General features: G+C 42.8%; 1 protein-coding gene across 2 annotated transcripts; it reads right to left on the reverse strand.

Moving 5' to 3' along the window:
• Positions 1-5,416: 5,416 nt before the first annotated feature.
• DIPK1C (divergent protein kinase domain 1C) lies at positions 5,417-23,474 on the reverse strand. 2 transcript variants are annotated; one of them, XR_008448841.1, is made up of 5 exons: positions 23,296-23,474; positions 17,529-18,206; positions 13,645-13,809; positions 6,062-12,905; positions 5,417-5,795 (listed from the first exon to the last, which is right to left on the reverse strand). XR_008448841.1 is itself a non-coding variant. In XM_009564234.2 (4 exons), the coding sequence occupies exons 1-4, from the start codon at positions 23,467-23,469 to the stop codon at positions 12,690-12,692; spliced, it is 1,233 nt and encodes a 410-aa protein (XP_009562529.2). In that variant the 5' UTR covers positions 23,470-23,474; the 3' UTR covers positions 5,877-12,689. The 2 variants fall into 2 exon arrangements, 1 of the variants encoding a protein (XP_009562529.2); XM_009564234.2 differs by lacking the exon at positions 5,417-5,795 and having other exon boundaries at positions 5,877-12,905.
• Positions 23,475-23,993: the final 519 nt, after the last annotated feature.

Consider the following 23,993-nt stretch of genomic DNA (forward strand, 5'->3'; position numbering starts at 1 on the left):
AAGCAGCAGGCTTCTGTTAGCATAGATCACAATTTACGATGCACTAACAATTTCTGAGGACCCTTCTAAGGAAAGTCTTAAGATAACTCTCAGATATTTGCAGGTTACAATAAAAGTAGACCAAAGATCCTCAAATATTCATCCCAGATGTTAAAAAGTCAAAATACTGTTGTCAATGGAAATGCAACAGCTCATAGCCAAATTCCTGAGAAGCCTGTGCACCTGCTGCAGAGAGTTTGATAGCCTGCTTTGCTCTGGCCACACCGTGTTCTGGTCCAAAACAATAAAGCCCCTGGGCACACCAGAGATCCAGCAATCTCTGCCAATGATTTCCAGCTGCTTAGTTGGTGAATGACAACATTAGTAATTTTCAGCAACAAGCCTTTTCTCTCTCTCTCTAAGCTCACTGATTCAGAGGAGCTGGTTTTGTTTTCATGTTAGTAGATGCCATTCTCCGTTTCTTCTGCCATGAGGCAAAGAACAGATTGCTGATTAGAAAATAAAGGATTTTTTTTGCCTTGTCTCTGCAAATGTAATAAGATATGGCAAATTATGGGTTACCTTCATAATTTCTGGATTTCTCATGAACTGCCTCTATGGTTTTTTGACAGCCTGAGCTGCATCCTCACTGAAATGGAAGCGGAAGGTGAGGCAGGAGCATATGTAGCTGCAGTCAGCTGGATGCCATTGCAGCTTCAAGCAGAGGAGGAATCCCAACCTGCATGAGCTTGTTCCTACCTAGAGACCCATGAGATGCATTCAGTCCTTTTCTTCACCTGATATAGGTCAGATTTATGAAGAACTACTGTTTTTGCAGCATTGCAAGGGATCAATTTGGAGGTCTCCAGCACTAATTTTTTAATGGAAACTAAAATGGTTGAAAACAGCACTAATTAGGATATCCTAACAGGTTTTGACTTAGTCTTCGGATCTGTTGTAGGTCATGTATGGGGGAATATAGTTTCATGCAATTATAAATTAGTTAGGAGTATGTTATTAGTGACAATGAACCCTTTGTAGTTTGTGGTTTACTGAAGAATATTTTCTAAAAGAAGACTTTGTGTTCTCAGGACAATTTATGTTGGAACAAGAACGTCTATAAACTGCAGGTGTCTCATTAAATTCTGCTGGTGATTAGAAGAAGCAGCCATGTGCAGAGATGTTCATCAGGGGCTCCATGATTTGTGTTGTCATGCTTGGTTTTTGCCTAATAGCTACACACTGCTTAGCATTGATGCTCAGCTGCTGTGAGCGGCTCTGCAAAAACAGTCCGTTTCCATTCAGAAGCAAATGGCATCGAGCCAGCTATTGATTTATAGACTGACACATACTCCTTTACAATGACCGTGAGAACATTTGCTACTTACCTGTTACCTTTCTTCAGGAGTACATTAAAAATCATTTTCTGCTTGATAAAAGGAAGCACACAGCATGATGCTTTTACCAGTCATTTTCACAGAGACATTCAGCAAAGGGCGACTTTATACAATTGCACTGAAGAGAGAGAAAGGTTTAGAAAGTTTGTCAGTATTCCCAGTTCTGGTTACGTGGTTTGGCCTGAAGGCAAGATGGATACATGCCCATTTCTTCCCAGCATCGACATGTGTTTGAAAACAGCAGCTTGGCATAGTGCTTTAAAAAAAACCCACCTAAAACCAAAACAACAACCCTTTTGTATCTGCCAGATATAACACTTCTTTGCAGAGAAAAAGCAATAGCACTCAAGCTTCTAACAATAGTGATTTAGAATCTTGCTATGTCTTATTCATCTGAACAACTAAAAGGTATTTATTTTCTTATTTCTGCAGAATTTATTTTGAAATTCTCTGCTAGTTACGTGACAGCTACTTATAAAAAACTTTGTGCCTCCAGTGCTTGGATGGTCTCTTTTCATCCTTAATCTTGCAATTGTGCCTAAGGTAAAGGAGAAGCAGTGGAGTTTTCTCAGTGCTGACGTTCTGTTTGGGATCTAAGTCACATCAAAGGGCACCCAGCTATTGGGCTTGATTTAATTTTTTTTTACATGCTGAGATCCTGCAGTGGACATAGATCATAGATTATTTTGACATCCACTCTTGCCCCTAAAGCTCTTTTATAGAGCTGGCTAGAGTTGTCCAAATGTGAATGTAAACTCAAGGGTTGTTTGTTTGTTACTCTGATCCCGTACAGCACCTGGCACAATGAGGCCCTTATCTACTTAGCCTAATAAAGACAATAAAATCTTTAAACCACGATCATAGTGTCTTAGATGTTCAGATGAAGACTACGTTTTGGGATTCAAGAATTTTGCAGAGGATACACCCTGTTGGCAAAGCAACTGTGCAGTTCCTTGGCATTCATGAAACCCTTGTTCTCCCCATTCCTCAGCTTCCTGAGTCCTAGTTAGCTTAGGCTAGGCCAGAGGGCAAAATCCATGCTTCAGCTTAGAGCAAAAGTTGTCTGGAAAGAACTGGATGGGACACTTGATGGATAGAGACCAAATAGGTGTTTTTGACTCCTTCACGCAAAGCATATTCACAGTTGCAAGAAACATTTGGGTATTTTGAGTAACAGTAGTTAAGAAAGAAAGACCATTAAATTTCTCTGATTTTTAAACTATGATTGAAGTTTTTGAAAGGCTGCATGCTGGCCCTGAGACATGGAGGTCACCTAGTCCAACACCCTGATTAAAAGCAGGCCCAATTACACCAGATTTCTCAGGGCCTTCTCCTGTCAAACTTGAATACCTCCGACGACAGAGTCTCCACAGCCTCTCTGGGGCCCTGTGCTTGACCCTCTTCACAGTATAAAACTTATTCTTAATATTGAGTTGGAATTTCCCATGTTCCTGCTTGCGCCTGTTTCCTCTCATCCTGCCATCACACAATTCTAAGAAGAGTTTGGCTCCATCTTCTTTACACACTCTCATTAGCTGTACACAGCAATCATTTGTTTAGACTAAAGAAGCCCACTTCTCTCAGCCTCTTTTCATAATAATCTTCCCTATTCTTATGCAAGAGAGAAGCTGCATTCTTTTGGTATAGCTTTCTCCTTCTACCTAAAAGACACCATTATCTTCTGCTTTTAATAGCACTTCATAGTACTAGAAGCGTCCATAGGGATACATACAAGCACCCATTAAAAACTCATGCCTATTGATTTGACATTGCTCCAGCTCTGGTCTGCATTCCAACATCACTGCAGCTTGAGAACACGCAGTCAAAGCAGCTACTTTAAATATTTATAGCCGTGTAGTTGCACACTCCAACTACCATTTATCCAAATGCCCTAGCAGATGCATGCGACTGCATTGAAATTCCTCTTGCTTCCAGAGACGACACCTGACCTGGCTGACAGCTTTTGAACTCCTGGACTACAAATTAGACATGGCCTTGCTGCGCTTTGCTGTCTATGATATAAAAGGATGAAGCCTAACAAATTATTTCTCTTCCTTTATGCTTCCTGGAAAAGCTATTTATTTTGCAGTGATTATTGAGATAGTTCTTATCTGTTTCCTACACAGAAAAGCGGATAGTATTAAATTCACCCCTGCAATCTTTTTGCAGCAGGCTACATTATGAGAGTAGGTCTTTTTCAGTAAAGTTTGTGTGAGGTTGTCAAAATCCTGGAGCTGTGGGAACAGGGTGAAATCAATAGAAACGGAACTTCCAATGGTGCCTCATTTGTTTTGTGTTCTTTCACTGCCCTCCTTGACATGGATGCCACGTTCCTCTGAGATGCAGGTCTTGGCATGGGAAAGGCTTTTTCAGCCTGCGCTGGAGGAGCCGGACAGTGGGCGGTGGGGCAAGCTCCCCAAGCAGTGCCCCACCATTGTGTCAGGGCTGGAAAGAGCCTCAATTATGAGAGAAATTTTCCTAGAGGAGACACCTGGGAATGATGCTAGATCTCACCCCCCCAGCACTCTATAAAGATCCATTAGAGAGGTGGTTTTTATTTCTTAGTGAGCTTGCACTCGAGGAATGGGAGAGTGAATGCTCACAACTCATTCCTAATGACTAGCCCATTCGGAAGGAATGCAGAGGAGGAGAGGGGCTGAGCTACAGCCTTCAACCAGCTGGATGGTCTGATCTGCCTGCTCATCACCCAGGTGCAGGACAGAAGAATCCGTGCCCCCAAGCTCCCTGCCCTGCACTGCCCTAGAGCTGAGAGGAGGTAGCTGAGGTGCAACCAGAGCCACAGCCCCATTGCTGGTGTGCCAGACACCATTGCTGAACTAATGCTTACAGAGTGACAGTGATGGACTCGGCTGTGGTCCTTGAAGAGCAGCCGTGGATCACTTCTGATACAGTGCAGCTGTGCATCACTCTTTCCACAGAGGCTTCAGCCAGGGAAAGAAAAGAGTTCTGAGCTACAGCAAAACTTCTGAATTCTCACATTAGTTAAGTGAATTTATTGCTCATATTACTCCTACCTCTGCCCATTTAAAATGCAAGGAGTTCCTGCTCTCCTGCTGGCATGAATCAAGAGCACATACTGATACACCAGTGAGCTGGTGTAAATCCAATCTGAGTTTTCAAACACATCAATATCACATGTGAATTCATGTAAGTGCGTAAGCAAGGGGAACTGGATGCAAGAAAAATAATGTGGGACTGAAGATCTGTTCCTGCTATTTGATATAAATTCCATTTGCAGGCATTTCAGGCATTCATTTCAGTGTCCTATCTGTCTCTTGGCTTTATTTCTTCACTTTTGAGAGATATCTAATGAAATGGTAATGGAAATTCAGGCAGTACACTTGCATTATCTAATGTCTCTTCAGCGATATGGCTTTGGCTAATATAATACTGTTCATCCAATATTTTCTAAGGGTTGGAGAGTAGAATGTGATCCAACAAATTTAACTCTCTAATCACTTAAGAAAGCGCAGTGAAATCAATGTGTAAAAATGCAGAATTCAATTACGCATTCTGTTATTTTTTGATTATTTCTCTACACTATGTGGTGCTGATTCATGTCGCTAATTACTTTCACATTTTCCCAATTTATATAGAATATAATAGGAAATACCAGACATTTGTGAACTATTCACTAAGAATTTGTCATATGAAGTTACATTTCAACAAAGAGATGTATGTGTATCTATGTGCACATACGCTGCCTTTACTCCACAATCAATTGAATATGATGACTGAAGGAAAGATCATGGATATGAGTTTGTAAAAGTTATTTTTTGTTATTCTGTGCTCCAGTCAGGATATGCACTTTTGCAAGTGTCAATTGTAGTCTTCATCCATGTGAAAGCATCTGAACATAATCACAGAATCATAGAATAATAGAATAGTTAGGGTTAGAAGAGACCTTAAAGATCATCTAGTTCCAACCCCCCAGACATGGGACACATCCCACCAGACCAGGCTGCCCAAGGCCCCATCCAACCTGGCCTTGAACACCTCCAGGGATGGAGCAGCCACAACTTCCCTGGGCAACCTGTGCCAGTGCCTCACCACTCTCATGGTGAAGAAATTCTTCCTAACGTCCAGTCTAAATCTGCCCCTCTCCAGTTTATACCCATTCCCCCTGGTCCTATCACTACAAGTCTTTGTAAACATTCCCTCTCCAGCTTTTCTGTAGCCCCTTCAGGTACTGGAAGGTCTCTATAAGATCTCCTCAGAGCCTTCTCCAGGCTGAACAGGCCCAACTCTCTCAGCTTGTCCTCGTAAGGAAGGTGTTCCAGCCCTCTGATCATCCTTGTAGCCCTCCTCTAGATCCATTCCAACAGTTCCATATCCTTCTTACGCTGAGGATTCCAGAACTGATAATGTTGGCAAAGCATTTACTTGTAGATATGTAACCTAGAAACAGATAGGATAACACTCGTATCATTACATTGAAAAAGAAATTCTGAACACCGGAGTAATTACATGGATGTTTATTTAGTTGTTGTTAGACATTCAGTCTATTAATTAGGCCATGGTTCATGTAATAAATATTTAGCCACTGATAACCTCTGCAAGAGGTTACATTAACTTTCTCCTGATAATGGAAAAACTGTTTCCTAAGAACAATGACACAGCCTGAAATGTCCAGCACAGAAATAGAAAAGAAGTAATTCACATACCTATGAAATTTGGAGTTGTAAACACATTCCACTTTTAAAATTTTCTTTTGAATGGGAAAGAAGCAGAGGACTTTAAATTATGCAAATACAGACAAATGTTAATTTATAAATGTACATGGGCTATTAGTTGAAACATCTATTTTTTCAGCTACTTACATTTAGCCAGAGAACATCTCCTTTAGAAATAAACATTAACCTCTCTTCTTCCCTGCAGCTTTGCACGGCGTACCTTTAAGAGAATGAACCCCTCCTGAACTCAATAGAGTTTGGTCTTTTCCTGCTGCAGCACAAATCTTGGAAAGATTATAACCAATTTAATCAGGATGGGGGATTCTATTTCTAACTAGCTACAAGCAAACTGCTAAGGAACCAGCAAGGGAAAATGAGAGGTATTCACAATAGTCTCCAGCTTGGATTATATCTATCTTGAAAGCACTAGCAGCAGACACTTGTGGAAGTGATTATGCACTGGATCATGTGCACATCCTTCTGGCTGCTGTCGCTGCTTAGGCACATTTGTAGCGCAGTAAAAAGGTCCTCCAGTTTACGGAAAAAGGAGCTCAATGTGTATTGTATAAGTCACCAATAATCGCAGAGCTTAAAGGAGCTCTGTGATCACTCTGATGATCAGGGGTCTAAGCCTGCAGGATCAAAAAACAAATCAGAGGGTTATTGATCATAGTCTTTCAGGGATTCCAACATTTTGCCATACTTCAATTTACAGACATAATAACACTTCTATTGAGAAAAGGATTCTTTTTTTGCTTTTTTGGCTGACGTAGGCTGTTACTAATTAGAGCGGTTTTCTGTATTAATATAAACGGTAGTTCTAAAACCTTTAGCTAAGTTATTTTATTCCATTTAGCCTTTGGGCTGCGGATGTCATTAAACAGCTCCACGGTCTACTTGTCATATCTTTAGAAAGCGCAACAAATGGTTTGGGAGGTGCCTGGACTATATCCCCTGTACTGGTGTTCTTTTTTATTTAAAAGAACTCTAATAGAAAAGTTTGGGATTTTTTTTTCCCAAGGAACCTATTGACATTTTCTGATGTTTCAGCACAGGGTCTCTCAGTAGCTTCAGTTCTGAGACCACTTGTTCTGAATTTTCATTCTTCCAAGCTACTCATTCTTTCCCTCTCTACCTGTTGCTGTCCTTTTATGCTAGTGAAAGCCTAGTGGCCTTTCTCCCAATTTCACTGATGATCCTGGAAAGTGGCAGCGACTGATGCTCCTGCAGAGTGATTCTGCTTATTGCTTGGACTCACAGTAGGTCAGCCCCAACAGAGGAATTTCATCACTCATCTCTATTAGGCTTCCGAAAAACATCTGCCAAGATGCCTAATCTGATCGCACACTTCCACTGATACCAGTTACAGGTCTTGTTACAATTGATTTTCCAGATGTTTAAATTGGTATTACAACCAAAATACTTCAATGTTACAACCTGACAGTCATTAAAACTGCAATTTATCGCCTTCCTGTCCAGTATATACAATAAAATGATCTGCTGAAAGACAGGCAACATGATATGTGGTTTAATTCCCTTTTTTTTTTTATTTTTAGATAGGGCAACATGGGTCTACACTTTCTAACCAAGGGGAAAAAAAAAAATCAGTAAGGAGTCTCTAACTCCTTCAAGTTCCTGAACGCATTTTTCACTTGTAGTATTTTGTTCAGTGAGTGTTTCTAATAAAAATAAAACAAGCCCTTCCCTTTCTCCCCCCAGCCCTGTCCCAAATATCTGTTTTTGTACCTGTTGTTGGCTTGAGCAACGTATCGGAATGCTCTCAGCAGATGGGGGGCTGTGAATTCACACTTGGGAGTATTAGGCTCTAAATCAAAAACTGTGCTACAGCAATAACCTGCTATTCTGGGTTAATCACTCATAAGTCAACTTCAAAATACAAGGGAGACCATGTAAACCCTCTTGGGCAAGTAGTTTTGCTCTGTTTCACATCACCCCAGTGCACGACTACTGCTTGCAGATGTTTATTTCAGACCATACAATGCCATCTGGAGAAAAACTTGCCTTTAAGAATTAGTTTTTTCTGTGAAAATCCTGAGCAAAGTATTGAATTTATCTTTCCCGAAGTTTATGAAGTAGACCTCCAACTGGATCCACCTCTTATAAAATGTGGGAACAGACAGTGTATTTAGGTTAATACTGAGTTGAAGCACACGCTGCTAACCAAGATGCAAAGAAGAAATAAACAATGACTTAATGCTGTTCCTGCTTCAAAGAAAGCCATAAATATGTGGAGAAAGTCGCTGAGTAAGGCATTAATGCAGTGAGTGGTAGAAATTAATCAAGAGGTAGTGCCACTTTTATAGGGTGAAAAGGATTCAGGAATGGACTGACAGAGCAAAGAGATGTGGCTGAGACCAATCGAACGTGAACAGCCTCCTCGGATTAAAGAGCCATTCTCAGTGCAGCCAAATCCTGTTAGTGAACCTATATAAGAGGAGTCATCTTTTATATGGAGGGAATGAACTGTGTGAAGAATCTTATGTCACTGATGATTTTGCAAAGTTGCGGTGAACTAGATACCAAACAGGGATGCCAGTAAGCAGGAGATTTGGAGATACTTGAAAGTGAGAGAAATCAAACAGAAACCATTGCAGCCTAAGTGAAGATCACAAATAATATGTGGAAATGAAGTGGGAAGCAAAGCCAACTTCATAAACTATACCTGGACCTTCTCTTTTCCAGATCTGACCACTGGGGCTGGGTGAGAAAGTCTGCAAAAGATTTTGAGCTTTCATAAAATTTCTCGTCTGAATTGGGATGAAAAGCAAACATCAGAAAGTAATGAGGATACCTAAAAGTACCATCCTCTTACTCCTCGCATCGCCATCTTTTTATTTTGCAAACCTGTTTGTTTGTTGTTATTTTATTAATTAGTCTCTTGTAGCACATCATATCATTTTAGACACTTAATTTTCTGACCGGAGCTGACTGCAGAATTTCCCAGCTATCACTGTTGGCTGTTGTAGTGCAACTAACTGTGCCAACAGCTTGGCTTCAACAGCACACAGGACTCTCATTCAATGCCCACCCGACCTGGCTGTGCCCTCTAAAGTACATAACAGCTGGGTATCTCTTCATGCTGGGGCTATTTTTGGTGGGCAGCGCTGTCAATGCAGTATGAAAAGGTCTTTGTTGGAAGGGAGCACTGGGCGATGTGGGCCTGGTTCTTCATTTTCAAACACCTGTATAGGTATTTCCACCATAACACATTGTGTAAAATAATACAGTCTCAAATAACTGCTGTTTACATTCACCTGCTTAAGGTAAATGACAACTAAACAGGTATCTTAATTTTCTTTTCCTTCTGCCCCAGGCAGATAAAGGCAAGACTACTGGTTTGGGGTTTTTTCCCCCTTCTTTGGTTATTGGTACCTGTGCTAAATAAACTGGAGTATTTCATTTGTTTCACTGGTAATATTTTTCTCTTCTGTTTCTCAGGTTTTAGTGACTTTACAAGGCAGTGAAGAATCAAGCACTGCATTTGCACAGCCTGTCAGATTCTCCTCATCTTTCCATTTACTGATAAAGGTGTACCAAAGCCAGCAGGTGCAGGCTGCATCAGTGATACCCAATCTCACAGCCCAGCCAAGTACAAATAACCCGTTTGTGTCGCTTTTTGAGAGGTTTCTGAGGATCACTTTCTGTGTCCTGAAAAGAAGAAGTGAAACCTAATAACTTGGGAAAGCATGTGATGTGGGGGAAGGAGATCCCTGCCAGGTGGAGGTGGCTACAGCCAAGCCCTGGGGAGGGTAGAGAAATCTGTCAAAGACAGCTTCCCTTCCTAAATCCTGCTGAGGAGAAAGACCTTCTGAGAAGAATGACATTCTACTGACGTTTGGCTTCCACCTAGTTTCATTTTGCTATGTTTTTTCTGACCCGTTTTAAAACCAGAACATTATATCCAAGAGAAATTTAACCCGTTTGAAATGCAACTCAGAAACTACGGAGCCCCTGCCATGGTGGAGCCTAACACTGCTGCAAAGCACTGAGTGGCTGCATGCTTGCTTCTCCCTGATGGTATCCTCCAGGCTTGGGGAGGAGAAAGGAATTAATGGCACTAGGGAAACAGAAGTGATGATACAGAAGACATTCAGATCTCCAGCAGTGTTTGGTGTATACACACTGAGGACCCAGCAAGGATCAGTGCCTTCAGCAGGGAGGTCGTGTGGGGAGCACTTGGACCCTGATCACACCACCAGGCTCTGTAGCATCATTTGCACGGCTGGATATCTCTGTGCCTTCCTTTCAAACAGGAAGCCCATGCATTTGCCCATGTAAGATAAAGGAGAGTTACCTATCTACCTGTCTCAGAAGGGTGAATTTTGTTGTGAGGGAGTAGCAAGAACACAAACATAAGCTGGTAATAACCACATCCCAAGACTTGGGGATAAAAGGCTACCTCAAGGCAGGATCATTGATGTAACTGCATGTGCATCGTTACTGATAGGCATTCACTGTTGCCTGTAATTAAAAGTCACAACTTAGGAAGTCTGAAGTTTTCCCAAATTATCTATCCCGTAGCTCCACTGTTCCTTACTATTAGAAAACCTGTAACAAATGTCCAACTAGAATTTTCCTTGCTGTGATTTATGTTCATTGTTCAAGGAAAAATGGACAGAACAGTTCACTCTTATTCTTTTTATCAGCCACTTTCTGTTTCTGAAGAGAGTTACTGTGCCTCTCTTCAGCCGCTTCTTCCTCAGATGAAATGACAGGTTGTTCAACCTTACATCATAAATCAAGTTTTCACAAAGTGTGGCATGGTTTTTACTTCATTTTTTCTCTTTCTCCTTCATCCCTTTTTCCTCATCTTCTCTCTACCTGATACTTTATCTGCCCGCAACTATTTACCACAACCTGATTCTATTGTTAATTATTTTCTCCACTATTAGTTTCATGACTTTGTATTAGGAACTGTTCTGGAATTTAGGTTTCTTCTTATTCTGTTTTGACTTCCTGCTTTTGCAAAGGATGAGGACTGAAACATTGTTTGCCTCCTTGGTTAGAGACTGAGCTTAACTTCACCAATCAGGAGCTCCTGGGATGTAGCTCTGGCTTAGCGGCAGCTTGTCTTCGGTACAGCCCCAGGCAAGGCAGCTGACCTTGCCCTCCCTTTGAGCTTCTGGAGGACCTGAACAATTTTAAGAATTATGGTGGTTTATTACAAGAAATACAAAAAGCGATCACTAGTCTGAATATTTGAGTAAGTGTCAAGGTACCCTAAGCAGCTCACATTTTTCTGGTCGCAGGCAGTCTTTAACATCACTTTAAAGAACCACTCCAGAAATTGAAAATGTATGTATTATTACTGCTTACAGACTTCAGGGCTGTCATGAGGTCAAGGGATATAAAGACAAAAAAGATTAGGTGCTTTTATGTGTCTCGCATCCAACAAAACAGTATTGTCAGTCTTAATATTAAAGGGCTGTCTCAAGCTGTGGATTTATTTTAGTTTGTGGGGGTTTTAGCATCTTCATGCCAAAATCGGCTCATGAGCAGATCGCCCAGGATTAGACCTGAATACATGCAACATACTCCCAACCCACATGTTAAGATTCTCTACGTATAGCTTCACACATCGGAAAGGCAAAGCTAATAATTTTAAGTTAATCTAGGAATCTTATGTACCTGATTGCAAGATAATGAATTCTTACGAAAAATTTCCTTTTGTTCGTTAAAAAAATGCTGTGTAAGAAAACTCCAGGTCTGGATATTGTTCTGCTCGGTGCAAAGGACAGATTGTTGGCATTCCTGGGTAAATCTGCTCTCTGGCAAAGGAGTGCTTCTTATCAAGTTCTATGATGTTCAAGTGCCCGAGGGCTTCTTCACATGGGAAAATTCAGTAGCATTATTCATACCCCTTCATTGCAGAATATGAGTACCCACATGGGAACTCAACAAGGGCATAATTATTTGCCTTAGAGAAGTCCTAATTTCTCCTCAGAAAGTTAGCTATGCACAAGTGATACAACGCACCAGAGAAAATGCATTTGGGAACATCAGAGAGGACTGCTTTCTGCAACAGCAGCTCTTCACTTTTGTGACAAAACATTTGCCTATTTGAGGTTGTTTTTTCACACAGAACACTCTGTCCCTACTTTAAAAGAAATTAATTCTAGAGAGAAATTAAAAAGCCCTACCATGCGCATACCTATCTGCACCCACCCATAATATTAATTTTACTGCATAATATGTTAATTTTACTGCATTTACACTTTTCATCTTCAAAGCACCATCCATACATCCTTACTCTGACCACAGCACTCAGACAGATGCTATCTGAGCAGTGACTACAGCTCTCAGTGGGCAAATGATGTGCTGAATGCTGATGCGAGAGAGCTAGTGCTAGTTCAGGAAAACAAGCAGGAACAGAATCCAGGTAATGTAAAACAATTTCACACTTCAAAGGATATTAACAGGACATGCTGCACCCGCAGCCGTGAATTTCATTTGCATAGAGGAAAACCAATCTCTCTGCTGTAAATGTCATGCAACAGGTAAGGAGGGATAGAAGAGAGAGAAAGAAAATATAGGCTGCTGCACATAGTGTCCCCTAGCAGTAGGTGGGATGTGGCCCTTGCGTTTCTGCCTTTTGTGTCTACCCTGTCCTTTGCAGTTCTCGTTGGGAGACTCGAAGCAGGTGGTATAACTCAGAGAGAGATTTCAGAGTCCTCTGGTGCCCGGCAGTGTCCAAGTGTCCCGGTTCAGCACACTCCTGCACAGCTTTCTGCAGCTGCAGCTGCAGAGGGAAGGAAACCGATGATCCTCCGAGATTTGGCGAAAACCAGCGGCGGAATATTTTGTCACAAATTACCTGATGAAAGGGAAAAGAGCAGATTGTTGTCTTTCAGGAGCTACAACTAATGTCCTGCTGCTTCTCTGGGACTGTAGCAAAATGTCATCTGAATCCAATCTGCCTCCAGCCATTCAAACAGGAAGGTATAAAAAAGGAGCATCCACAAAGACTACCTCTAGCTGAGGAACTTCCCTTCTTCTCTGACTGTGCTTGCACTTCTCTGTAACAAGTAGTGAGGGTGATGGTGTGGGAGAAGTAGGCAAAAGGCTGACAAACTGCATCTGTGCTCCCCCAGTGCCTCTGCTGTGCTAACATCTCCCACCAGCACAAACTGGGTGATCTATAAGACACCTCATCCCAGGTCAAGACCCCTGGGAGTTGTCTCTCTGCTATATCTGCGTATTACATCTGAAGAGTGAAGAACTGCAGTCATAACCCCTCACTGCTTACATGTGGACAGACCCAACTTTACCATTAGCCGAGACAGTAATGCTAATCCCTGGCCCCTACTTTCTTCCCTCTCCTATCTGGGGCATTGGGCAAACAGCTACACAAAACCAGAGCAAATAAACCCAGGTAAATATAGTGATCTGTTTGAATGCTCCAGGATGAGATTTCTGAATAAAACTGGCGCTTCTGTGGCCACATTTAAAACCTTGACTGTCTTCATCTCACAATCTCCTAGAACATACCATGCATTCTATAGCCAATGTGATTTTAAAGGAAATGGATGCATAAAGTAGCTGTATCTACTCACTTGCAAGTTGTTATTGGCTCTTTGTGCTCCACATTTTCTGATTTTCAGATTGCATTTTGAAAAGCAATCAAAAAAATTACAGTCTTCATCCTCTGTGCAGTTCTGTTCCAGGATGTCCCTCATTTTGGGTTCAAAAAAGGCCATATCCACATCGATGGCCACCACCTGTGGATCAAAACAATCTGTTAGAACCAGCCCAGCCTGGCCTACAGAACAGGGCTGAGCAAGCATTCTTTGCTGCTTGATTTTGGAAATGCTGTGCCAAGACCATTTGCCAGTGAGGAACTGGGATCACAATGAAAGGGCTTTATTTTGCTTAACTGAGCTGCAGTAGTCTTATGAATACCACTTTTTAAACAAAACCAGCAAGTGCTTACAACGTCAGTAAAGGGCACATTATCTGTGGATAATATGTGTCCCTGAGGTCAGCTGGATTGATCTGCCTTAAAATGACACTATCTGACTTGAAGATTGATCTGCCTTTAATTATATGATGGTGCAAAATTATCCATAGGCCACATGGAATCATTCCAAATTCACCATTCAGACTAAACCCCTGTCCTGGGATGCACAGAATTACCTGCACCTGGTACAGCACTAACAAATCTGCCCTTGTATTTGGTGGGGTTTAGTCAGCTCAGCTGTAGAAGGAGATCTCTGAGGTTGGGACTGGCTTTGTCTGGTCCTGTTTGTTATTGTTTGACTCATTTATTCTGCATAGTTCTTGTTCTGCTTGTCCAGAAATATGGTCCATAACAGAGTCTAGTCAGCATATGGTCTCAGCAGAAAAAGCAAGGACTGAAGGGATCAATCAGTTTTCTTACCCTCACACAAGGCTTGCAAAATAGTGAATACACATCACAAAGTGGTGTTAGGAGCTCTTGCCCATGCTAGGTTTGAGACCACTGTGGGAGTGAAAGGCTGCAGTCTCAGTTTCTGCCAGCGTCACTCCATCAAGGAATACCTCACTTAAAATTCACAGCCACACGCAGTGAAATAAAGGAAGCTGGTAATGGGATGGCAGCTGCTTGATGTGAGACAAACCATGGGTGACCACAGTGAACGTCGTCTTCCTCCAGCACCATGGATGCAGCTATCAGTGTTCATTCAGAGCTGCGCATAACACTTGCCAGTCGAGGTCCAAGATGCTCCCTTGCAGCAGCTGACACACATTTTCATGGAGGGAAATGTCTGAGACCTGAGCAAAACAGAGTCACTTGGGCTCAAATGATAGTCTCATTTTTAAGATTTGACCTCCCAAGTAACAGGGGAAGCTGAACTTCGTGACTGGAACAGCAGCTGGATCAATCCCAGGAACTAAAGATGTCTGGCCTGGTAGAAGGCCAAATAAACCTTCCACAGGCAAAAGAAACAACAAGGTCTAATCTTCGTTTTATTCTACTCCTATTTCCACAGGGAAAAATCTTAAAGAAATGAGGCATATCTGAAAAACTGAAATATTTTAAGCTTCTTGGAGAGCTTGATAGTGATGATGCAGCCTAAGGAATTTCACACATTTAGATATGCAATTTTTTTCTCTTTTCTTCTTTACTTCCTTAAGCTTTCTGTAGTTTAGCTGCTCACTTCTTCGAAGAGACGGTAAAAGCAGTGCAGGGTTTCCCCAGTTCTAAGGTCGCTGCATCAGCTTGTGGTGGGGTCTCTGCCAGCAGTGAGCAAGTTTGACAATCTGATCAATTAGCTCTGCTAGGAAAAAAGCCCTGATTCCCAAATGTGCAGCTTCCAAAGGGTTCAGTAGTTTCACTGAAGTTCATTTGTTACAAAAATGTACGGGCATCCATCCAGACCCTCTGAAGATAGAGATCTGGGTGACACTATACCTATAAACAGATACATTTTGGTCGGGTTTGTTGTAATTGTAACTGATGATGAAGGTATGTAAGAAAATGCAGGAAGGACCCAACTTAACTTCTGACCTGACTTAAAGCAATGTTTAAGATGTCGTAATCTTTCTAATTCTCTCTCAGGTGCTGGTAAAATAGGAAGCTCTCCCAGGGCACTGTTTATTCACCTAGACCTCCTTCCAGTCTTGCCCCTTATGTAGCTCCATGGCAACTTAAAATTCCTCTGGATATCAACCAGGCAGTGATCTCTCCCCATTATGCTGCAGGAACAGCACGTGAAGTCTGGAGCGAGGGCTGGAGGCTTATCCTCACCGCTTGAAAATAACCCTCAAAGTGAAACTATTGTACTCCAAGCACATTTCGCTGGGCATTAGCAGGCTCATTACTGGGATAAGGAATAGCAGTGCTATTATGGGCATTTGTTGTTAGCCTATAAAGAGCACAAGAAACAAGCAACTGAAAAGTCTGCTTAAAAAAAAACATGAAGGAAAAAAATAGGCTGCCTTTCTGTGTCCGTGTTCTGGAACTGCTTGATAAAACCACCTAGAGTTTCTGCTTTTCACTTGCCTTCGTTCTTCACCGATCAGAAGCTCTTTCTGTTTCCCGATGGCTCCATAGCTTTCTGACTATGTGTATCTCCTGTCTCCTAGCCAAGTGGGGCAGTAACAGATGATACCTGCAGTCTGTAAGCAATGTATGACTGGGAAGGTCATGTGTGAGAAGCAACTCACTTTGTAAAAAAATTAGTATTCCAAGAAAATAGTAAATTAGAACACTTTCCAATACCAGAAGGTGACTGCTGTCTCTTTGGACCCAGAAGCCATGGGAGGATCCTGGAGTAGCAAACCTCACCGAAAGGCATCAGAAGGGAAGACACATCCAATAGTCTCTTTACCTAAATGAAATCTCTTTCCCTGTAAGCAGACTGTAAAACAGCTGCTCTGTGTGCTCAGCCACATGGAGTCACATCCCCGTATAACTGAAGAAGAGGGTCAAAGCCTGCCTTGAGGGATCCCCGCCGTACCTCACTTTGCCTAAAGACTGGTACATTTGTTTTAGTTTCTTGCTGTAGCACCTCACCCATTCCCTGTTCAGCTGCTGTATTGCACCTGAATAAACAATGAGAGGGAAGGGAAGAGTGAAGGGGAAGCACTCTTAATTGCTCTTCATGGCTGCATGTTTAGGCAATATTTGCCTAAACTCTGAAGATGCGAGGGTTGTATTAACACTCAGTGAGTAATGAAAATATCAGTCAAGGGAATATGTTCACTCAGAGTGAAACTCCCCTGATGTCACTGCAAATTGTGAGCCCTTACTTACTGCACAGTGCTTCCAGTCCGTACACACAATTCCCACTGAAGTCAGTAGAACTTCTGTCTGCAGAATGAATGCGAGATACATCCAGCAATGCAGTGCTGAGCTACGTCACTGCTTAGAAAATATGCATAGCTATTCTGGTTGGAGTTACAGCTTTGCAAAGAAAAGTCTATCAGTAACAGTACCAGGGAGTCACATGTCACTGTCTTTGGATCATTTCCAGACCAGATAAGCTGAACATTAAAGCATGAAGGTATACACGTTTGGCTGTGGGGAGTTCCTTTTGTGCCATGTCAGAGAATTCAGCCTTAGCTTTCAAACTGAAAAGAGTTTTTCCTTTCAGCATCACTACCAGAAATAGTCGCCATGACTCAAATTACAGCTTCATTTACAGCTTTTGAGATCTCCTTGCCCTCAGGAGTTATCCTTCACTACATCCACGAGACCCTGTCAGTACCACTGCCTTCGTGGAGGTGAAACAAATCAGAACTGAGTAAACAGTTCTCAAAACAAGTAGCAGGATCTAGCACTCTGAAACGTGGCTGCATATATTACGAAGAAGAAGAGCAATAGAGAAGCTCCCGTCTCTTGTAAATGCATTGGTTTTGCAAAAACTTGACCAAAAGCTTTCCAAGCTGCGCAGTCACTTTCAGACTAGACTTTGACCTCAAATTGCTGCAACACCAACCCAAAGACCCAACTTACCGTGAGATCGTGCCTGATAGCGAAGTTTTCTGGTTTGATGTCACACAGGTGAAGTCGGTGAGAAAAATCATTATCAAAATGCTGCACCATGTCCAAAAAGCTGAGTGCAATGTCAATGATGGCTCTCATTCTGCTTCTGTGGCCAGCAAGGGAGGGACCAACCACATTTTCCAAAGGAAAAAGAGTTTTGTGCCAGGCCTGTCCAGCTGTGAGATACTCCACAGCATAAAAGTGTCCACAAGAGCCAATAATTCGTAACACATGTTTGCTGAAGTCCTGCAGCAAACTGAAGTAGATATATTCTTCCTGCTGAAGCAAGGACCACATGCTGGCCACCTGTGCTTTCCAACGAGGTCCCTTCTTCTTTGTCCACAGAGGCCCCATGGTATTGTTGGACAGTTCTAACCCCAGGGCATTTTTGACCTCCAGAGCTACCAACAGCAGAAGCTCTGTTTCAGGAATATCCTGTGTTTCTACCTCCTCTAGCATACTGAGATGCTGGTAGCTGGAGAAGATTTCCTTTTTGGATTTCAGGATGATGGGCTGGCCTCTCCAGTCAGCCTGGATGACCTTCTTACCTCTGTCATAGTAAAGGCAGTGTTTGTACACCAGCTTCTGTGCCACACACAGGTCTTCACAGAGGTCACCAGTCAGGGCTCCACTGCTGTAGTCAAGACACTGGAGTGAAAGAGCAAAATATTCACAGCAGAACCATACACCCATGGACCACTCAGAAGAAAGGCAAAGAATCAGCAACAGTCCTAAGCTTCAGAGGCTTGCAGCAGTTGTTGTCCCGCAAGTACTTATCTTCTAGAACTTTTGGGTTATTTGATTTTTTTTTCAGAAGTCTCTAGAGACATTTTACTGGGGAGAATCTTGCTTCCAAACAGGAATTCTCGGGACAGTAAAGGACAAGCTTTTGGGGGATGAGGAAACGGAGTAGACAGCCTGTTATTTTAAGTTCTTGCTATATGTGATATCAGTGAGACAAGCTTTGAACACACTTGGCTGCTCTATGTGAGATTCTGGGCTGTAACTTCCAGTGTAATGCACGACTTCTCTGGAAGCTTAATGGCTGTGTAATTTAGACATTCTCACTTAAACTACAGGAAAATCCATGGGTAGATGCATTGCTGAGACTTTCCACAGCACTGCATGATTCAACCTTGCAAGCATGCCCTGAATGAAGCGGTATGAACCTCCTTCTGCACTACTAGGAAACAAAGAGGTTGCACTCTATGCCTCTTGGAATAAGAACTTTCTGAAGTTTTAAATATATAAATAATGTAGGACAAAATTGCCTTTCCAGTTTTTATATGCAATTATCAGAAGTGACATTTTAATACGACTTGCTTAAATACTCTTTTTTTTTTTAACTGGAAAAGAATCAGCCCATGAAAACATGGGAACTGCTGTTCGATAGTTAAGTGGTCACTGCAAATTCGTATAAGAAATGCAGGGATTCCCTCACCAGTCCTTCCCTCAACCCATAATTTTTTCCATACCACCATTTCCAAAAGTGTAGGCAGTGGATACATTCCTATGGACATTCAGAAGTGCAGCTGCAGGAACAGATTTGGGCAGATCAGTAGAGGGAGTGATCAGAGCTCTCTGGTGAAAGGGGAATAGACTGTGGGTGTGTAGGAAGCCAAACATCTGGGAGGTGGCTTGACAGTGTCAGCCTTCTTTTTTGCTTTCTGGCATCTGAACCTTCGTTTAAACAAGTTGGCAGCTCCCCCTGCATGTGGAGCACTTGCAACGGCTGCCTGACCCCCACCTCATTTGTGACTTGTTGTTACATACGCAGGAAATATGATTATAAAATTCATGTGATGCATTTTCTTAGGACAGTCTCTGAGGTGTGCATCAGAGGAATACATTCTGATGCCAGGCAATGTTCAGAGTCCAAACTTAAACAACACACTGGGGAATGGGTGGAGGATTAAGTCCAAAATCCAGGAATGGTGATAAATTGACTAAAACAGCTCACCGAGGGTGGTTCAGACAGGTGCAAAATTTATTCATACTCTGACTTTCTCAAAGCCCAAATGGAAACATTCAATGCCAGCAAGGAGAGCCGAGTAGGCAAATTCTGGCACGAATGTCCTAGCTCTGAGTCCAGGGTGACGTACACATGTGAAACAGACACATCTGCATCCACATCAGGATGGTCAAGCAGACTCAGTGGGCTGTGCAGAAACTTCAGAGCATGAAGGTCAGTGTTGTTGGTTTTGAAAATCTGCTCTTATCAGTGTGATAAAAATTACTTTTCCCTTATAAAGCAGGAAATGTACTTTTCTCAGTAGAAGTAGTTTAGCACGTCCTACCATCTGGAACTATAAATAATTTTAGAAAAATTACCAAGAGAAGGAATTTTGGGGAGTTTCTTTGGAGCATAAGTATAATCACATTTAAAATCATTGCTTTCCTGTCAAGAAGACCACAACCTAACACTTCTTCTGCAGCAGTAAGAGAATATAAGACCTGGTCCTGTAATTGTGCCCTCATATCAGAACATCTGCCCTCATAGACAATTTTACTGTGGTCCAGCAAGTTCACTTTTACAGGGTCTGTACGCGTGGACCTCTTGCATCTAGAAGAACATGTGCCCAGCAGACCTGCAGTCAAATGTGAACATGCAGCTTATTTCCTTGTGTTGCCATCACATCATTCTTAATGGCATTAATGAGAAAAAGTAGTTGTGGAAAAAATAATCTCACATTTGCCAGACAAGGGAGATGAGTCATTTTTTTAACTTAGCTGCTGTTTGGGACTTGTCTGCTGTTCCATTTCAACACATAAATCATTAACCTAGTATCTGACAAACAGTCTCTGAATTGGATTCTTCTTACACTGAATTTGTGCAGTGTTTTACAAACTAGGATCTGTGGAAGAGGACTGAACCAAGGAGAGCTCTACTCACAGAATCTAGTGAGCTCTGAGTCACTCAATGGCTTTAAAAATCTCCTCAGTTTCTTGTCAGTATAATCTAAAAGGTCAGCAAAGACTGACTGCACCTTCATGTCCTCAATACTTCAGCTCACATTATCCCATCTTTTAGTGTTTTATGTTTTGCCATAAGCATAATGCGCTGAGCAAGCTTAGCTCCTCAGCCCGCCCACTACAATCATTTTTTTCAGCCGCTGGGTGATTTTTGTGTTTTTATTCCTTCCCTGTTTCTTCTCTCAATTTTCCCCTCCACTGACCTTAGAAGCACAGATAGAACAGAATGCCGTTGTCCAGTGCCACAAAGATAGCCAACAGCCCCTCCCTAATTCTCTTTTTTGGAGACATTCGGAGATCATTCAGCCTTTTAGGCATAGATTACACTGGTAGTTCATGTTGAAACGATTATTTGACCCCTACATTCCTTCCAAAGTCAAACAGTATTACAAGACAGACTTCCAGCCTATTGGCATTGCTTGTACTCTCGTGCTCCCCAGTGTAATAGCTTGCATTTTACTGTATTAAAACATATTTTGGTGGAGTAAAAATATTTAACCAGGTAATTCAGATTACCCTGCAATGAAAAGACAGCCTCTTTACTGTTTACCAACCCAGTAACCTCTGCACAAACTACAAACTTTAAACAAGTTTTCATATCATCAGAAAAAGAAGACTCAATTGCCCAAAGAAATCTTCCAGAAATGGTCCTCCACACTGCCATCCCTGTCTTTAATGACTGCATTTTGAGATCTGTCGATGAGATAGTTTTAAATCTACCTAATGAGTTTCCTTTTAATGCCAGATTTTTTAAACTAAAATACAAAAATGATACGAAGCCAAAAGCCTTATAGAAAAGCAGCTATGCTATACAAAAATGCAAACACAAGCATGGTTTGGACTCACTCTCCTGTTTCTGTTTAAAATTGGTTACATAATTTTTAATATCCTTAGTACACTTACCAAGACAGGTTAAAAAAGCTGGATTTAAATTTATGTAACATTTAAATTAATGTCACCTCTACTTAGAATTTGTACCAATTTACATAACTTACTGTAGCACTGTCACTTTGTGTGTAGATCCAGTGATCTACACACAGTGGAGTGAGTCCAGTCTTGTTATCAAGTACTTCTCCTATGTAAATGCAATACTGATCAAGGTTTTGGAAGGCAGGAAAATTAGTTAATTTCTCCAGAGAAAATATAAATTGATCACTATGATTTAGTGTGTTCAGTGTAAATGAAAAGACTGGTGTTAGGAAAGAGTGGTTTCTTGTAGAGTTAAAGTTAGTTTCTGTAAAACACCCCATGCTACTTCAGCCTTCCCAGTGCAGTACACATCTGCACAGACGTACGTTTTACACAAAAAGAAAGAAAGAAACCCTTAGAAATACCACTTGTGAAAGTATATACCCATAGAATTTCCACCCGTTTGCTTAAATTGACTTAAAAAGTCAATTTATCTCATCTCCTATTGGAAATATGACAAATTACTAGTAGAAAAGTTGTTCTCGGAAGTCAGGTTTTGCCTGATACAAGGTGTGAGACTCAAAGCTATCAGATTACTTGTTTCATAGATCAGTTGTGTTTTCTGTAACTGTGAAACTCATGCCATGCTCAGAATATGTATAAAGACTCATTTTGGGGCTGATCAAGGTGCAGTAATTTTCTATTCATTCCGCTGGAAGGATGATCCCTTCCTAACATCATCTGGGAAGACTTGCTTACAAACTTTAATGACAGTATCGAAGACTCACCTACAGAAACCGATGAAGCCTCACCTGCAGAAGCAGGTGAGCACAGCAACCTCAGCTACTCTTCCTCTTGAAGGAGAGTCTGAAACCGAGCGATAGAGACAACTTTGCAAGCCTATGACTGAAATCTGATCCCTGCCTGGGCTTTTGAACTCATGCCTAATGCTCTCCAAACTGAAGAACAGCAACAAGTCTCTGTCCATCTGATCACCAGTGACTGTGTTGGCAAGGGCCTGGACCTCCCTGAGCTCTTCCCAGCCACGTAAGGAGTGGGCAGGATTCACTCCTTCAGCTGCCACCCCGAGCTCAGCTGTACTTCAAGCCCCGAGACAGGGAAACAGAATCTCCCTGCCATCAAACACACGTCTGTCAGGATCGCTGCCTACAGTTTTTCTTTCTTTTTATACAGAATTTAGGGAAAACCTATGACCAGGTTTTGCTTGCTGCAGTAATAGATTGTTTAATTTCCTGAAGGATTCCTCCCTAACCATTGGCACTAGAAATACCTTCACAATTAGAAGAAACAAAATTAAACTCGAAGTATTAACCCACACTGTTCTGCTTCACAAGGTGTTTCCTACACAGTTCTAAGGAAAGGGGGGGGAGGGGGGGAGGTGTTTAAGGGAGATTTAATGAATATTCGCAAACCCTTTCCTGAATTTTGAATAACCCCATCTTCATCGCCAGCCTCCGCCAGGCGTACAGGAGCTGCGTGGCAGCTCTAGGAGAGGACTTTTGCACAAACACCGTTTAGATTAAATAGGTTAAAAGCTTTCCTCCTGCCCTGCCCTTTCCAAAGAGCTCGGGAAGCGCCCCTGCCCCGGTCCTGGTCCTAAGCAGGGGGATGCAGGCAGGGGAGAGCCCCTCTCCCGGTGCCGGGCAGGGAGGATGCAGGCAGGGGAGAGCCCCTCTCCCGGTGCCGGGCACGGAGGATGCAGGCAGCCGGGCGCCCCGGGGATGCTGCAGCTCCGGCGGGACGGGGCCGGTCAGGCTCATCGCAGTCCCGACAGACTCCCCAGCGCTTTATCCTTCCGATCAACCCCCGGGGAGAGGGACTGCTCCGCACCTACCAGCCTGGTCAGGATGCGGTGGCTTTTCTCGTCGGTGCAGCGCTCGGAGAAGACGCTCCTGTGGAGGAGGAACAGCAAGGCGCTCACCACCATCCAGCAGGCAGCCCAGAGGAGGAGGAGCGCCAGGGTGCATCGCCGCCAGATTTTGAGCCGCAGCCTCTTGATGCCCCTCATCGCGGCGCCAGGGCTGGGTTTGAGGCTGCAGCTCCAGCCCAGGGCTCCCCCCGCCCCGTCCCGCTCCCCGCCCGCTCCCTTCGCTCCCCGCTATCCCCGCCGCTCCGGGACCGGGAGGGAGCGAATGGAATCCCCTCCCTGTCCCACCGGTGCTGCCCTCACCGAGACCCTTTGGAATGGAAGCCACGTCGTTCCGCCGGCTTTTGTCCCGCTCTGTGCCGGGCTTCTGCCCTCCAGTCCCCCGCCTTTCCACTCCCGAGTTTCCTCACCCGGGAATAAAAGGGGTTTGGAAGGGTGATGGAGGCTGCTGTGGGAACCCTGGAGGTATTTACCCTGGAGGTGTTTAAAAGATGGGCAGATGAAGTTCTCAGGGTTATGGTTTAGTAGCGGACAGGTATAGATGGAGCTGACAATCTCAAAGGTCTTTTACAACCAAGTGATTCTATGATAACCCTTCCCAATTCCGACACTTGGAAAGAGGCAGCCTGGAGATAGAATCATAGAATCATAGAATCACCAGGTTG

The sequence above is a fragment of the Cuculus canorus genome, chromosome 2 (genome assembly GCF_017976375.1).
Source record: "Cuculus canorus isolate bCucCan1 chromosome 2, bCucCan1.pri, whole genome shotgun sequence".
In the NCBI taxonomy this organism is placed as follows: domain Eukaryota; kingdom Metazoa; phylum Chordata; class Aves; order Cuculiformes; family Cuculidae; genus Cuculus; species Cuculus canorus.

What these genes read in the sequence shown, in the direction of transcription:
- DIPK1C (XM_009564234.2), bottom strand. Translation starts at nt 23,469, where the DNA reads ATGAGGGGCATCAAGAGGCTGCGGCTCAAAATCTGGCGGCGATGCACC. An exon ending in ACCGCATCCTGACCAGGCTG is followed by an intron (nt 18,207 to 23,295) that starts GTAGGTGCGGAG and finishes CTTTCACTCCAG; the next exon opens with TGTCTTGACTACAGCAGTGG. An exon ending in GAGCCAATAACAACTTGCAA is followed by an intron (nt 12,906 to 13,644) that starts GTGAGTAGATAC and finishes CCCTTTCATCAG; the next exon opens with GTAATTTGTGACAAAATATT.